Source organism: Penicillium arizonense (assembly GCF_001773325.1).
Source record: "Penicillium arizonense strain CBS 141311 chromosome Unknown PENARI_contig021, whole genome shotgun sequence".
Taxonomy (NCBI): domain Eukaryota; kingdom Fungi; phylum Ascomycota; class Eurotiomycetes; order Eurotiales; family Aspergillaceae; genus Penicillium; species Penicillium arizonense.
The window spans coordinates 398,844-412,208 of record NW_019173298.1 but is presented as its reverse complement, the minus strand read 5'-3'; the positions used below and the strand labels follow the sequence as shown (position 1 = coordinate 412,208).

The following is a 13,365-nucleotide window of genomic DNA, read 5'->3' as shown; positions in this document are numbered from 1 at the left end:
AAGGGAAACGTATCTGGACTGTTCCATCTAAGACTTGTACATGTACTAGATAACATAACGTCAGGATGGCAACGATCATGTGGAGTATCTGCATGACAGTGGATTCCGGGGATATCCGATCGGTCCATTGATCGATCGTCTGCTTTTCCATCGTCTGGCGATAAAGTGAGTTGAAACAAAGGAGTTAGAGGCTGTATACGCATGGCAATCTTGACACTAAAAAGCCGTCCATCTACACTATACCATATGTAACCCTTGTAAGACTGGTCAAAATACATCTCGCACTTGGCTTGGGCGGTCGCAAAGATCCGTAAATTTGAACTGACATTCTCTACCTTAATGTATCCCGTTCGTGGCTCCGTTAAGCACTCCATTGGCGAGCCCGTTGGGCAATGCGTTGGTTGTTCCATTCGTTATGCTGTTGTTCACGCCATTGGAGATGCCATTCTTTAAGCCGTTCGAGAGGCCGTTGATCTTATGGAGAGGCACACCCGGTGGTATTCCGCAGGACACGCTGCTCCTCTTCCGGGCTCGCTCCGGGGCAGTCCAGATAGCCCCGTCAGCGAGCAGCTGTTGGCCCAATCTGAGCACTTTAGACGGAGCTTCGCCCAACCATTCCGACTCCAGTCGGTTAAGATTGTGTTCGATCTCCCAGGAACGACCTCCTTCAACGAACATGGATGTGCCGTTGAGTGATTGGTCATTCAAGACTCCAGTGGCCACCGTAGCAACCTCGTCCGGGGTATTGGTTGGAAGGTCAGCATTCTTCCATTGTGCCTCAACCTTTTTGATGCTCTCTGTCTGGGTCACCCATGGGCATATCGTGTTGATACGGAGGGAATGCTTATACGGGGAGGAGATGTAGTTGCGTAGGGAGCGCATGAGCCCAGTGACACCGTGCTTGGAGGCCTGGTAGATGAAGAGGGATGGGCTCTCCTTGAAACCAGAGACACAGGAGAATAAGAGAATAGACCGATCGGAGTTGGCTCCGCGGTTGTGACGCAAGTATACAGATGCGATCCGAGAGACGTACATGGAGCCAAGGAGGTTGACATCCAGGACTTTATGGGTTGGAGTCTTGAGAAAAAGCATTACTTTGGGACACCATGGACAGGCCAAGCAACCATGGCCGTTGCTTTATTGCACATACCTGGCGAACGTCCTCCAGCGTGAGTTCAAAGTCAAACCAATTGCCGATTTCTACGATCCCTGCCGCAGAGACGACATGATCGATGCGTTTATAGGTCTTGAAAGCCAGATCGAACAGCGCCAGCACCGATGGATAGTTCGTAACATCGGTGGTCTGAAAGATTGCCCGCGGGGGCATATCCTCTTCCTCTGGGTGGAAGTTGTCGTGACAATTCTTTAGCAGACGCTCACCCGAAATGTTATCCAAGTCGCCAATGCAGACATTGGCGCCGCTTTCCAAGCATTGCTTCACTAGACAAGCACCGATTCCATTGGCACCACCTGGAGCCGAATTAATATAATAGGACGGGGTCCTTGGAGTGTAGCATACCTGTGATCAGGACGACCTTGCGATGGAGGGAATCGGAAGAAATTTTGGGGATATACCGTGACATTAGGAGGTCAATCAATGCGGAGACTTGACGATGAAGTGGGTCAAGAGCGAAGACCGTGGATCTGAGTAGCGCAAAAGATATGCGAACAGGAAAGACAACGCGCGGGGGAGGGGGGCATCAGGGTTGCTTTTATAGAGTCCAATTGCGCTGGTGATTATTGGCCAGGGGGACAGGATGAAAATGCCTCATCAATCCTGGATCAAAGCGAACTCAAAGCAGCATATGTTCGAATACATAATTTTGCCATGAGTTTGGACGCGGGGAACGGCAACTCAGCCGAACGTTAAGGGCTCGGGGTTGGCAGCCAACAAGAGACATCGATATCCCGGCTTGATAGGTTTGATCCAGTAGGTGATGCGGACAATGCGGGCAATGCGGGGACACCATGACGCTGAGCAGAGACGAAACCGCCAAAACTTTGTGCAAACACGGCAGAGAACTAGCCTAGGAACTATCAGTGTCCGGTACTCTGAATAGCATCATTTGTATGGCCGCTAATCTTCTAGGTTTCCTTGGCCAGTCCCGGGGGCGTCTCGGATGTCTGTGGTCCGAGGTCTTTCATGCTTGGCCGTAGTACTTTGCTCGTGATAGCTGCCTAAACCTGTCAAAAAGTGACTGAACATGTAAGATAACCCGTGCGTTTCACTCGGATGGCCGGCTGGCTGAATACGACTGGGGTGCATATGCGGGTGTTGTGGGGGGAAACGGGAAGTTAGAGCGCCACAGGGATCTGAGCGCAGGTATTTGTGAAATGCTCGATAAATTAGATCTATCGTAGATGCAACAAAACAAAAAACACTCGCCCAATATACATGGTACACCATGAAGCACAAAATGCCAATCCAGCTGCAGATGTGGGGGAATACCGGACAAGACCAAACGAAATCCTATGAAACCAAGCCCTCCGGAAGGGCAACCAAAATCCCAAAGCCAAGACAAATGGAAATATTTACAGCTGGCTCGCAAGACCCAGAAGTTTTCTAGCGGCGGGAGACGCAGCACAAGATACCAGACTTGCCCAAGAACCACAGCGATCCAATGAAGCGGAAAATCGACAGACCGGCAGTCGTCCATAGAATAGCAGCGAAGTATTTGGAGGTACGAACCGTAGATGTGTTCTGTAAGTGTCAGTTAGGGTGAACAGCTAAGTTGGGAAGAGAAACATACCGTAAGACAGAAACGGGTGATGCCTTCACTGGTGATACACAACGTGAGAATCAGGTTACTGAAAATCCAGATCAACACCAGGTTGGTACGGAAAGCCTTATAACCATCATCCATGCTCCGTTCATCCTTCTCTTCTGGCTCCACATATGGTTCCAAAGCACGTTTGACCGTCGATTCAAACTGACTGTCAATATCGGCCTGCGGCTTATCGACTTCCTCAATGAAGTTCGACTTGGCATCGTCCTTCTTAGTCTCAGCGACGGGTAGCGAGTCACCCTTGTCGGATCCCTTAGTACCCCAAGAAACGTCATGCCAGTTGCAGAAAGCGTAAACCATCAAGATATTGATGGAGCAGGTCATGCCAGCAAAGTACGCCCAGGAAGATGTAAACATGTGCCAAGGATCCATATACAAGAAACTGGCGATGAAGTAGATGCCATAGGTAGAAACCAAGGCGATCAGAACAATACCGGCTCCGCTAGAACTGAAGAATGAAGAAAGGAAATGCCCAACACCATCGTCCAAAGAGAAGTCAAGGGTGCCTCCAGTGAACGCATTCTTGACAAGGTAGAACGATAAGACCATGATGTAGGTTTGAACAATACTGAAGTAGACAAACGAGAGCGTGTAGGCCAAACGAGAACTAACCGAGTCAGTATTTAACCTTGCGAGATAGATTGATTCAGAAACTCACCCTTTAGGTCTGTTTCCTAGCGCCAGAATAAACTGCAGCATCAAGAAGAAAACGTAACCATACTTCAAGAAGTTGTTCACGATCGGAGAGGCGTCGTTGCCGAAGGGCCATCCCTTATTCTTGTTGGCTTCACTAGGCGTTCCGACAAGATCCATGATAACCGTAGTAGTCAACCAGAACGAAGCTAGCGATTGGTTAGTAACAATTTCATGGAAACACGAGACGGAGTCTCATACCGAGAGAAAACCAAGTCATGACAAGACCAGCAAAGTTGTAAATCATCTGGATATGAAGGAAGAACAGCCGCAGGATGTTGTGGCCACTCTTATAGATACGTCCGAAATGCATCATAGCATACAGACTAGCAGCGAATGAACCGTTTAACCATCGGCGACGCTGACTGATAAATTCTGCTGCGCCCTCCGGCACATCGGTCTCACCCTTAGACGCCTTCACGTAGGTCAAATGCCATTTGAAGCCGGCTTTTGCGACAAGTTCGAAACACAAGATACGATCCTCGGCAAGGAACATGTTCTTCTTGAAGATATTCATGCCCTCGATACCCTTCTTGCCTAGCTGCTTCGACAGAGTGTGATCACCGTGGAAGTACTGCTCGAGGGGACGACCCATAATAGCGCGATAACGGTACGCAGAGAAGGCACCCGGCAACACACTGACGTATCCGAAGGCGCTCTCTAGTGGCTTGTCGAGAATGTTGGAGATTTTGTACTCAAAGTTCTGCGCGGCGACCAGAGGGTTCATCAAGTTCTTCCATCCCTTTCCTAACATCGCGTGAATCTCACCACAAGACCCGCCTAAGTTCTTATCGTTGTAGAACGATTCCCACAAAGCGAGAAGCGATTTCTTTCCGGGCTTAGTTCCGGCATCGATAAGAATCACCACTTCGGGGTTGAGGATGCGACTGAAACCGTTGAATAGCCAACGGTGAGAATTGATCTTCTTACTGTTCTTTTGCTTCAGACAGAAGATCATCTGGACAGGAGGAAGGTTGGTCGACTCGTTGCCCTGAGGCCGGATCAATTGCTGGTTGGAGGTCACCGACAGTTGTGTGGTGTACTCGAAAATGTGAGAAACGGTTTCCCGTCCGTCGACGGAGCGCTTCATAATACCATCTTGGTAGATGCCGATCGTTGCCAGCATGTCAAGAGTGTTTTTGTCACATGGATCAATTCCGTCAAAAACCAAGCAGCAAACGATCTTTTGCCAGGCCGGACCACCCTTATTCCAGAATTCGGACTTTTTCAAATTGACGATATCCCGGATATTTTGCATGACGCCGTGCAACGTCCGGGCTGTCAGAACTTTGTCTTCGTTGTAATAGGTAATCGCAATTAGAAGCTCCGTGTGTCTGTTGTACATGGCCGGTCGCAGATTGTATCCGTTCCGTAGAGTGAACTCGTCGGGATCACAAGTGGCCGCCGTATCTGTATCGGATTAGTTTCAATTCTGGTCTGAAATCGCATTTGGCAGACGTACAGCGCAAGTGGGTGAATTCTTCCGGGAATCCTTCTTCTGACTCTCGATACTCCTTCTGGATCGCATTCTGGATCGCACTCGGAACAGGGTAGTCCACACTTAAAACTGAGCCCTGGACCAGCTTAATCTTACGGGTGGCATAGCGGCGCAGTCCGGAACCAGGCGCCTGTCGGTTTTGCCAGGCTTCTGACGGAGTCTCTGACATGGGCGATGCAATGCCAGAACGACGGTTCAACCCACCCGCTGACTCTTGATATGGGCCATCAGGGAAGATGGTGACACCGGGATCATGGAGGGTGTAGCGACGAAGTGAATCGCTCGAGGCATATGGGTCATCGAAGGGGGCGTTAAATGGACTGGGTTGATTGCGGTAAAGCAAGGACTGTTGGCTATCCACGTTATCATTCTTCTCTTCGTAACCGTAGGCTTGCTGCTAAAACGAACCGTGTTAGCTTTTCCATGTGTTCCTATGGCAGGTTGTCTTGATTCAACGGGGCGGTTCACTCACTTCACGAGTTCCATACAGACTGGCCTCGCTCGCCCCAGGCGAATGAGATGAGTTGCCCGAGACAGGCGAATGGGGAGAAGTTGCTCGCGGCGGTAAAGACATTGTGCACAGCTCCCCAGCGGAAGAGATCTTTGTTGTGGAAAAAAAACCAAGAACTAAGCAGTCTGTCTGGGAGCCGAAGGAAGCTCGCGGATCAGAACTGTCGATTCACAACACCTGACCTGAGCACATTCAACGGTAATCGCGATCTGTGGTGTTAGAGACAGGCGATCTATCCAGAGATCTCCGAAGTAGGGCAGTCTTCCCAAGTCGAGAAGTGTAGAGAGATGTGCAGGAGAAGATGTATCAAAGATGCGCTAGACAGGAGATATTTTTGGTGCAGAATTTGATTGGAGGTGCCGATGATGGGCTGTGAAAGGGCGAGTGGGGACTCCAGCGCAGTATACAGTATGTCGTTCGTCATCCAACCTCCCCTAGATCCACCAACGTACTCAGAGGGGGTTGGTTGTTCCCCTGTGCAGGCCCGAAAAACGTGAATCTAGTAAGCCCTCTTATGCTGTCCTTGTGCTCCTTGTGCTATTTTTGTGCTGCTCCCACTTGTCCATGGTACGGGTGTGAATTCGACTCCGGGATCCGAGGCTCTGCGCACGTAACTCGTCGAGGATGTCCAAGGCGGGTCAACAACGCAATGCGCTTCAACATTGGCCCACGGAACAGACCCATCACACTCTTCGAACATTCTGCTCATCCCTTCGATCTCTTTGAAACACGCTGGGGCGACACCCTGTAGGGGCAACGAGGGTGCCAAGCATCCAGAGTGGCGGCTGGGGCCCCCGAGGACTGCCAGACGATGACGACAAGGCAAGGAAAGGATCGGCCGTGTCTCCCAGGGGCTGAATTCTGAGGCTGCAACTGGTCCTCTGAGGTCCACAATTGCCGCCACGATTGGGTATGCGGGAGCCTCTGCTGGGATGAGGAAAAATAGAGAGGGCGACATGCCACGACGTGGCTGTGCGTCACGTGAGATTAGCTGTTGAGGATGTATACGTGGACTCAACTGATCTATTTATTTCTTCCCTAGTCTAATACACGTATGTTCGCTGAAGTAAATATATAATTAGATCATTTCCTCAATGAAGAGCCTTTTTATGTAATCTAGGTGACGGTAAAACTGCCGCCTCGGGGAGTGATCGGAGCACAGGGTGAGTTACTCTTGACAATAAGAAAGGGAGCAATAATATGTCAATGTTATTGGTTTGAAAAAGGACAGTGAGAGAGAGAGAGAGACTAAATAAGCGAGCTCTCTGGCTACCTAATGCTCAGTTCTATATAGACCACGTGACCCAGATCCCAACAGTTAGTCATCGTACGTCACATTCATGGGTTGAGCTTCGACACTGTGGAAGTCGCCTTGAGGTCTTTCAACTTTCAACGTGAAATTTTCTTACAGCTGCCTCAAAGAATACAGAGGCCGTACCGGTCGCCCAAGCTGGGGAGATGTAATCAGATGAGGAGGACAAAAACGGGGTGAATCGCCGAGGACTGATGCAAAAACGCAAGGATGGATGGGATGGTTGAAGAATAAAAGAGCCTTAAGGCATTGCCACAGTAATCTAGGAAACATGTACGCCATCCATGCTGAGCGCAACTCTCCAGTTCGCCCCTTCCTTCTGGATCACCTCTGCATCATGACTAAAGAGCCATTTTCTCCGGTCGCCATAGCCCCAGAAGACCGGGTTCTCCGCCGCATCGAGAGCCATCATCTTGTCCCGGTCCTGCTGCTCCTGACCATCGTCGACATGGAGGATGTACTGGTGCTCACGAGTCTTGGCCTGCACCAGGCTCGCCCGCGGCATGCGGATCTGCTCATACTGCTGGAGGGCCGCGGCCATGTGCACGTCCTGGGCGAGCACCTGGCGCAGGACGGCGGCGTCCTCGAACGCCTGGGCAGCACCCTGGGCCAGGTAAGGCAACATCGGGTGGCAGCTGTCGCCCAGCAGCACAACCTTGCCCGAGGGGTGCGTCCACCGGGTGAGGTTGGGTAGGTCGCACAGGCGCCACTTCATGAAGTCGCCCGTGAGGGCGCAGAGCTTCCGCACCTGGGGTTCCCAGCTGGCGAAGCGCTTGCACAACTCGGTGTTGTCGCCCTTGACAACCCAGATCTCGTCCGTAGTCTCGTGGTAGGAGGTGGCACACACGACGATGTTGTACATCTCGCCGTTGCGGATCGGGTAGCCGACCAGGTGCGCGTCTGGGCCACACCATGATGTCGTGCAGGGGTCACGGATCAGATGGGCCAGATCCGGGTCGGCCAGCAATTTCTCACCAGGGATGAGAATCCGGTAGGCGACGTCGCCCGTGTCTCGCGGGACATCTGGCTGACCGGTAAGAAGGGGCCGGCAAATGGACTTGATGCCGTCCGCGCCGACGATCAGATCGGCCTTGAAGGTCTCGCCATCCTGTGTGGTGGCGCTCGGCGCCTCGAAGTCGTAGGACGTGACACGCTTGTTGGTAAGGACCTTGACTCCGGCTTTCAGGGCCGCATCGAGCAGAGCGGCGTGCAGGTCCGCTCTATGGACTAGCCAGTAAGGCGCTCCGTGTGTCTCGACGATATTGTTGAAGGGCAAGTTGAAGATGGTGCTGCCATCCTTCCAGCGAAGGAAGTGGTATCTCTCTGAAGTCGACTTCTTCATCCTCTCCAGATCAACGCCCCATCGCATGAGCAGCCGACTCGAGTTGGGTGGGATCCTGATTCCCGCTCCGGCCTGTGCGAACTTCCGGTGTTAGTCAATTGATTTCTTCTGAGATCTAGCATGTTCAAAAAGGTCTGCTGTGGGATACCTTACCTCTGCGAACTCAGGAGCTGCATCGATGATTGTGACCTTGTGGCCGTCCGTCTGCAAAGCCAGTCCCGCCGCGAGGCCGCCCAAGCCGGCGCCGACGATAAGAATGTTCAATGATCTGGACGCGTGAGTCATCTTGTTATTTCGTCGGAAAGGAATTTCTCTGGGTTGTGTTTGTCTCCCGGTCTGCTCAAGTAGGTCATCTAATGTCTCGATTCGCTATCTTAAGTAAGATCACTTGAAAGAACTCATGATGGTAAATTCGACTGACGGAGATCTGCGTTCGCCTCTGAGACCGCCTTGTTTCTCCGACTGCGATCCTCTGTATTTGCGGAACCGCTCCCCTGGATCGAGGTTGGCCATCGGAACACTGCACCCGACGGGTGTCGCTCTTGTCCCATCCTCGCCGCACTTGGCAGGTCGTCGGAGAGCATCCTAGTCGGCGCCAACTCCCGACGGTTGCTTCTATTTACCTACTAGCGCGCACTTGCTACCCGGACCAGCCACAGCGAAGACGAGCAATACGGGACCAGGACATCACACACTCCGGGAATGTGGCTGAAGAATGACTTGTGTCAAATTGGTTTTAATGCAATGTCTAGATTGGCAAGAAAACAAAGAAATTTCATAACTGTGAAGCAGAGCGAGTGCTATCTAGGCAAGAAATTTGGTGATAATCTCGCAGAAGTCCTCGAAACCATCAATGTAGGGAACATGCCCAGCATCCTTGATAATCTCCATCCTCACGGGCACCTTCTTGCCACGGTTCCAGAGGCTTTCCTCGATAGCCTGCCGCATCTCCTGCATCTTGGCTGGAAGGTCCGCATCCTTCTCCCCGGCGACAATGAGCGCCTCTTCGCAGCCGTGTCCCACCTTCGGATATAGCGGCCTCAGGTCGAAAGACGGGCTTCTAAGGGCAGCACAGCACGCCTCGAGTCCCTGGATTGTAGTTGTCGCCATGGACTTCTCCATCCTCGCCGTCTCCTCCGGATACTTCGCCATCCAGTCCTCACCAAACCACCGCTTCCGAGTGTTTGACAGGTCCTCCGAGATGGAACCCGACTGCTTGACGGCGCTTACCCGCGCGGCGAAGTTATCGGGGATGCCGGCCACGGCCGGGGAAGCGGCGATGGCATCGGCCACGACGATCTTGTTCACGATGCCCGGGTGGCGCGCGGTGAAGTACACGGCCTTGATGCCGCCCATCGAGACGCCGACCCAGGCATGCAACTTGTTGATTTTGATGTGTTTAAGAAGGTAGTAGACGTCGTCCGCCAAGGTCTCGAATGTCATGGAGGTCAATTCGGGTTCAATAGGTGCACCCGAGCGTCCATGGCCTGGATGGTCGTAGCGGAGGATGCGGAAGCCTTGGTTTTCCACCACAGGCACGACGCGATCCCAGGATGTCAGGTCTTCGACCAATGAATTAGAGAGAAGGACCACGCGATCGGAAGAACCGCCGGCCGACAGGGAATAGGCCATCTGTCGCCCGTTTGGGAGCGTGAAGGACTCGCGTGTAGACGACATGGCAATTGACGCGTGCTGCGTCCAGCTGAAAAGCAGAGCCAAAAGACGTGAGAGGTTGTAATGACAGAAATTCTGCCGTGTGACTTTGACGATCAGAAACGGATCAAGACTCGATACCAGTCGGCCACTTTGCCGGATGTTTCCATGTCGGCGCCGAGAGTGGGCCATGCGGGGGGAAGCTTCCCCGTCTCCCCGCAATTCCTCCCCGGGGCTGATAAACGGGAATAGGGGCATGAACCGGGAATATAAGTCCGTGTCATCCCCCTATTCCAACGTGCATACGGTTGATTGCTCCGACGCTTCTTTGACTCCGCAGTACTCGCATAGGCTCCCTGTCATCTATCCTATCATCTACGCAAAAGAGAGACTCAGTCGACGACCATGTTATCGGACGCGAGACGGAAGTAGCGGAGGACCGCAACCTCATTTCTACGTGATGGCCGAGGTATCGGCAGCAGCGCCGCCGAAACGCCGGCTGAGGAGGATCCCAGACGCGTCGCGGAAGCGATCCGCGTATAGCTGTAAGTCTGCGTGTCTGCCGCTCGCCTTATTGTAGGCGAGTATGAAGTGACCCGGTACTGAGACCTGCGCTAGGCGACTTCTGTCGAAAGGTAAGCTCACCGATATGTCGTGATGCAGGAGGATCAGGGTCAAACCCCTTGTTGCCTCCCGTACATGCAAGGGCTGTAAGCTGACACCTGGGTGTCCCTACGATGATGCCGACAGCGACGCTGCAAATGTGTTCCACTGCCATCAGGACACGGATGTGTCATGTGCCAAGACCACAACCTGGAATGCTCTTATACACTTCCGCGAAAGACCAGGTTCTACGGCAGCGTAGATGATCTGAGTGATCGGTAAGAGGACATTTAGGCAACCTTTTCCTGCGACCAACCCGTATTGACAATGTCTGCCATCCCACCTTAGATATAAATGCTTAGAGGCCATTGCACGTGGTGCATTTCCTAATGACGGTATCTCCACCGTTCCAGAGCTCATCCGGCTGGGAGAGCGCATGGGATATGTCATGCCGGACCTATCTCAGAAATCAGGGGAATCACCCAGGATAGAGGAGCTGGTGAGAGACTTCTTCACCGAAGCTGGAGACCACGGCCTTGCTGGGCCAACACAGCGTGCCTCTTCACCGCCACCAAGAACACATACCGAGAATGAAGGAAGGCACTCTTCCAGCCAAGTTCAGGAAAACAACTCCTGTACAGATGAACCTGTCGGACTCATTAGAGACACCACCGGGCGAGAACATTTCATCGGCCCGTCTGGAAGCCTGCAGTTTCTGGGCCAGCTCCGGAGGTTACTTCTTGTATCCCGCAGCGAGGATGCCGTGGGATCCCGGGCACCCACTCGCCTTACGGCCACGTTCACCGACGAAGATGCAGCGCAAGCCCTGGAAGCAGATGGTGACCTGAGCGAGATTGCCGCTTTGCCTTCCGGGGGCATTGGCAACGGTGCCAATGAAAGCCAGGACATTGACAAGCGCTCCCCTGCCTCCTTGGGTTCTGCTCTTTTCCGGGATTTTTCCAGCATTCCCGTCAATGACATCGACGAGATCAGAAGGCAGCTTCCGCCTCGCCACGTTCTCGATTCTCTGATGCGAATATATTTCAAGAACGTCCATCCGGACTTTCCCTTATTCCACCGCGGTACCTTCGAGGAAGAATACGAGACCTTCATGTCCACGGGGCGGTACTATCATCAGCACGCTCGAGCGGCTGTACATTTACCTTCCCCCACCTTACCTGAACCAGGCTGGTTAGGCTGTTTGCACATGATGATTGCCTTCGCCTCGCTAACTGGCTCTGTCGATGTCGCTACCGACCTGGATCTGACTTCCCTCTGTCACCATTGTGCCAGCCTTACCCGCCAGCTCCTGCCTCAGTTTATCTCAAAGTGCACCCTCTCCAACGTCCGAGCCCTCCTACTTCTGTCCCTTTTCCTTCATAATCACAATGAGCGTAACGCGGCTTGGAACCTAGTTGGGACTGCCATGCGCCTTTCCTTCGCCATGGGTCTGCACCGGGCCAGGGACAACGGGTCGCACTTTCGGCCCATGGAAAGGGAGGTGCGCAAGCGCGTCTTCTGCACGCTCTACGGCTTTGAGCAATTCCTCGCGTCCAGCCTTGGGAGACCAAGCGGGTTCTACGACTTCGAGGATGTGGAGATAGTCCCTCCGCGCGAGGGAGTGCTGGACAGTGGGCAGGATGAGGACGAAGAGGTCATGAAACTTTCGCTGAGGCTGCAAGTTATCCTGGCCAAGGCCAGGGTATCCCTTGCCGTCAAGACGCTGGCTGTGGCCAATGAGAGAAGCAACATCGACGGTCTGGCTCGACAAGAGCAGTCTTCGAGGGAGACGCTGCGGATCTTGAAGGCGTGGAGGGACGATCTGGCTTCCCACCACATGTTAAACATCCCGTTGATCAGCGAGACAGATGATCCGCTTTGCCAGGACGTCGAGGAGATGCCGCGAATGTCACTCCAAGATCTCAAGGCCATGATGGGTTGGCAAAGCCGACCTCGACTTCGGGCTGCCCTGGTCTTGCACCTCCAATACAGGTACATCGCCGTTCTAGTGACGCGGTCTTCTTTGCTCCGATATGTCGCATCCACGCAACAGGGTGAACCAGACCACGCAGCCCTGCTGAGCCGGAAAGAGGCCAGAACCGACCCGTATAAAGGCTCCGTAGGAGAACGGCTATCGGACATCTGCGTTGCGCACGCCGTGCAGTTATGCCGGCTCATCTTGCTTGCGGACTCCTTTGGCTTGGTGAATGGCATATCGGCCATGGACGTCTTCTACGCCTACTGCGGCGTTATGGTGCTCATATTGCGGTCGCTACGGATTTCTAGCTCTGCAAGCCACTACCATGACCAGCGCGAGGCGCACTTGCAGCTGGAGTTGCGCAGGCTGATCGCACAAGTGAGGGAAGTGCTCATGCGTGTGAACAAGTGCAGTACGATGAAGCGGTTCGCGCGCGTCGTGGCTATCTTCGAGGATGGATCAAGGCAGAATAACATCAGGCCTGCTGATGGTTCTACCAATCGGTCAACGGCTAACGGCGCTCTGTTTGAGATGGGAACGGCTCGGCAGGCATCTCGCGGCCCTCGGGACCAGTTCAACGATTCTATCCACGCCGCCTTAGATGGCGGCCGGGCGAGCAACCTGGCAATCGTTCCGGGTGCAGGAGCATCGCTGGACACGTCCTCCTCCCTGTCAGTCTCGCAGCAAGAGCCCCTTAACTTCCAGCATGGACATGGTATCGGAATTGTGCCGAGGCTCGGTATATCAGATCCCTTCTGGCAGCCAAACTTATTGACGTCCTTTGATGGGGAGCCGGAGGCAAACGGTTGGATGATGGACCCATTGCTCGCGATGGACGGGACCGGCGTTGTGGACTGGGGCGACATTGAGTCCCTCTTGTCACGGAATCCGGGCCAATAGTGGCTTGGCCAAGGCGCACTGCCTGTAGTATGGTATATGATCTAGCCCGGAGGCAGAGGCTGGGAGGCAATAATCCACATTGTTCGGGA

The 13,365-nt window shown here is 53.3% G+C and overlaps 5 protein-coding genes across 5 annotated transcripts; 1 reads left to right on the top strand and 4 right to left on the bottom strand.

Moving 5' to 3' along the window:
• Positions 1-336: 336 nt before the first annotated feature.
• On the bottom strand, positions 337-1,583 carry PENARI_c021G07364 (putative 3-hydroxyacyl-CoA dehydrogenase; the record flags this gene model as incomplete). The annotated part of the gene is made up of 3 exons (XM_022635229.1): positions 337-1,077; positions 1,151-1,470; positions 1,520-1,583. 3 exons carry the CDS (start codon positions 1,581-1,583, stop codon positions 337-339), a joined length of 1,125 nt encoding a protein of 374 aa, XP_022484934.1.
• A 980-nt stretch (positions 1,584-2,563) lies between these two features.
• On the bottom strand, positions 2,564-5,551 carry PENARI_c021G01705 (uncharacterized protein; the record flags this gene model as incomplete). Its single annotated transcript, XM_022635158.1, has 6 exons — positions 2,564-2,701; positions 2,751-3,393; positions 3,445-3,628; positions 3,681-4,889; positions 4,942-5,374; positions 5,450-5,551. 6 exons carry the CDS (start codon positions 5,549-5,551, stop codon positions 2,564-2,566), a joined length of 2,709 nt encoding a protein of 902 aa, XP_022484856.1.
• Positions 5,552-7,062: 1,511 nt separating this feature from the next.
• PENARI_c021G01519 (uncharacterized protein) lies at positions 7,063-8,427 on the bottom strand (the record flags this gene model as incomplete). Its single annotated transcript, XM_022635155.1, has 2 exons — positions 7,063-8,214; positions 8,296-8,427. 2 exons carry the CDS (start codon positions 8,425-8,427, stop codon positions 7,063-7,065), a joined length of 1,284 nt encoding a protein of 427 aa, XP_022484959.1.
• Positions 8,428-8,946: 519 nt separating this feature from the next.
• PENARI_c021G08452 (uncharacterized protein) lies at positions 8,947-9,987 on the bottom strand (the record flags this gene model as incomplete). Its single annotated transcript, XM_022635235.1, has 1 exon — positions 8,947-9,987. One exon carries the CDS (start codon positions 9,985-9,987, stop codon positions 8,947-8,949), a length of 1,041 nt encoding a protein of 346 aa, XP_022484929.1.
• A 268-nt stretch (positions 9,988-10,255) lies between these two features.
• Positions 10,256-13,276, top strand: PENARI_c021G12473 (uncharacterized protein; the record flags this gene model as incomplete). Its single annotated transcript, XM_022635299.1, has 4 exons — positions 10,256-10,340; positions 10,414-10,430; positions 10,546-10,676; positions 10,747-13,276. The coding sequence occupies 4 exons, from the start codon at positions 10,256-10,258 to the stop codon at positions 13,274-13,276; spliced, it is 2,763 nt and encodes a 920-aa protein (XP_022484883.1).
• Positions 13,277-13,365: the final 89 nt, after the last annotated feature.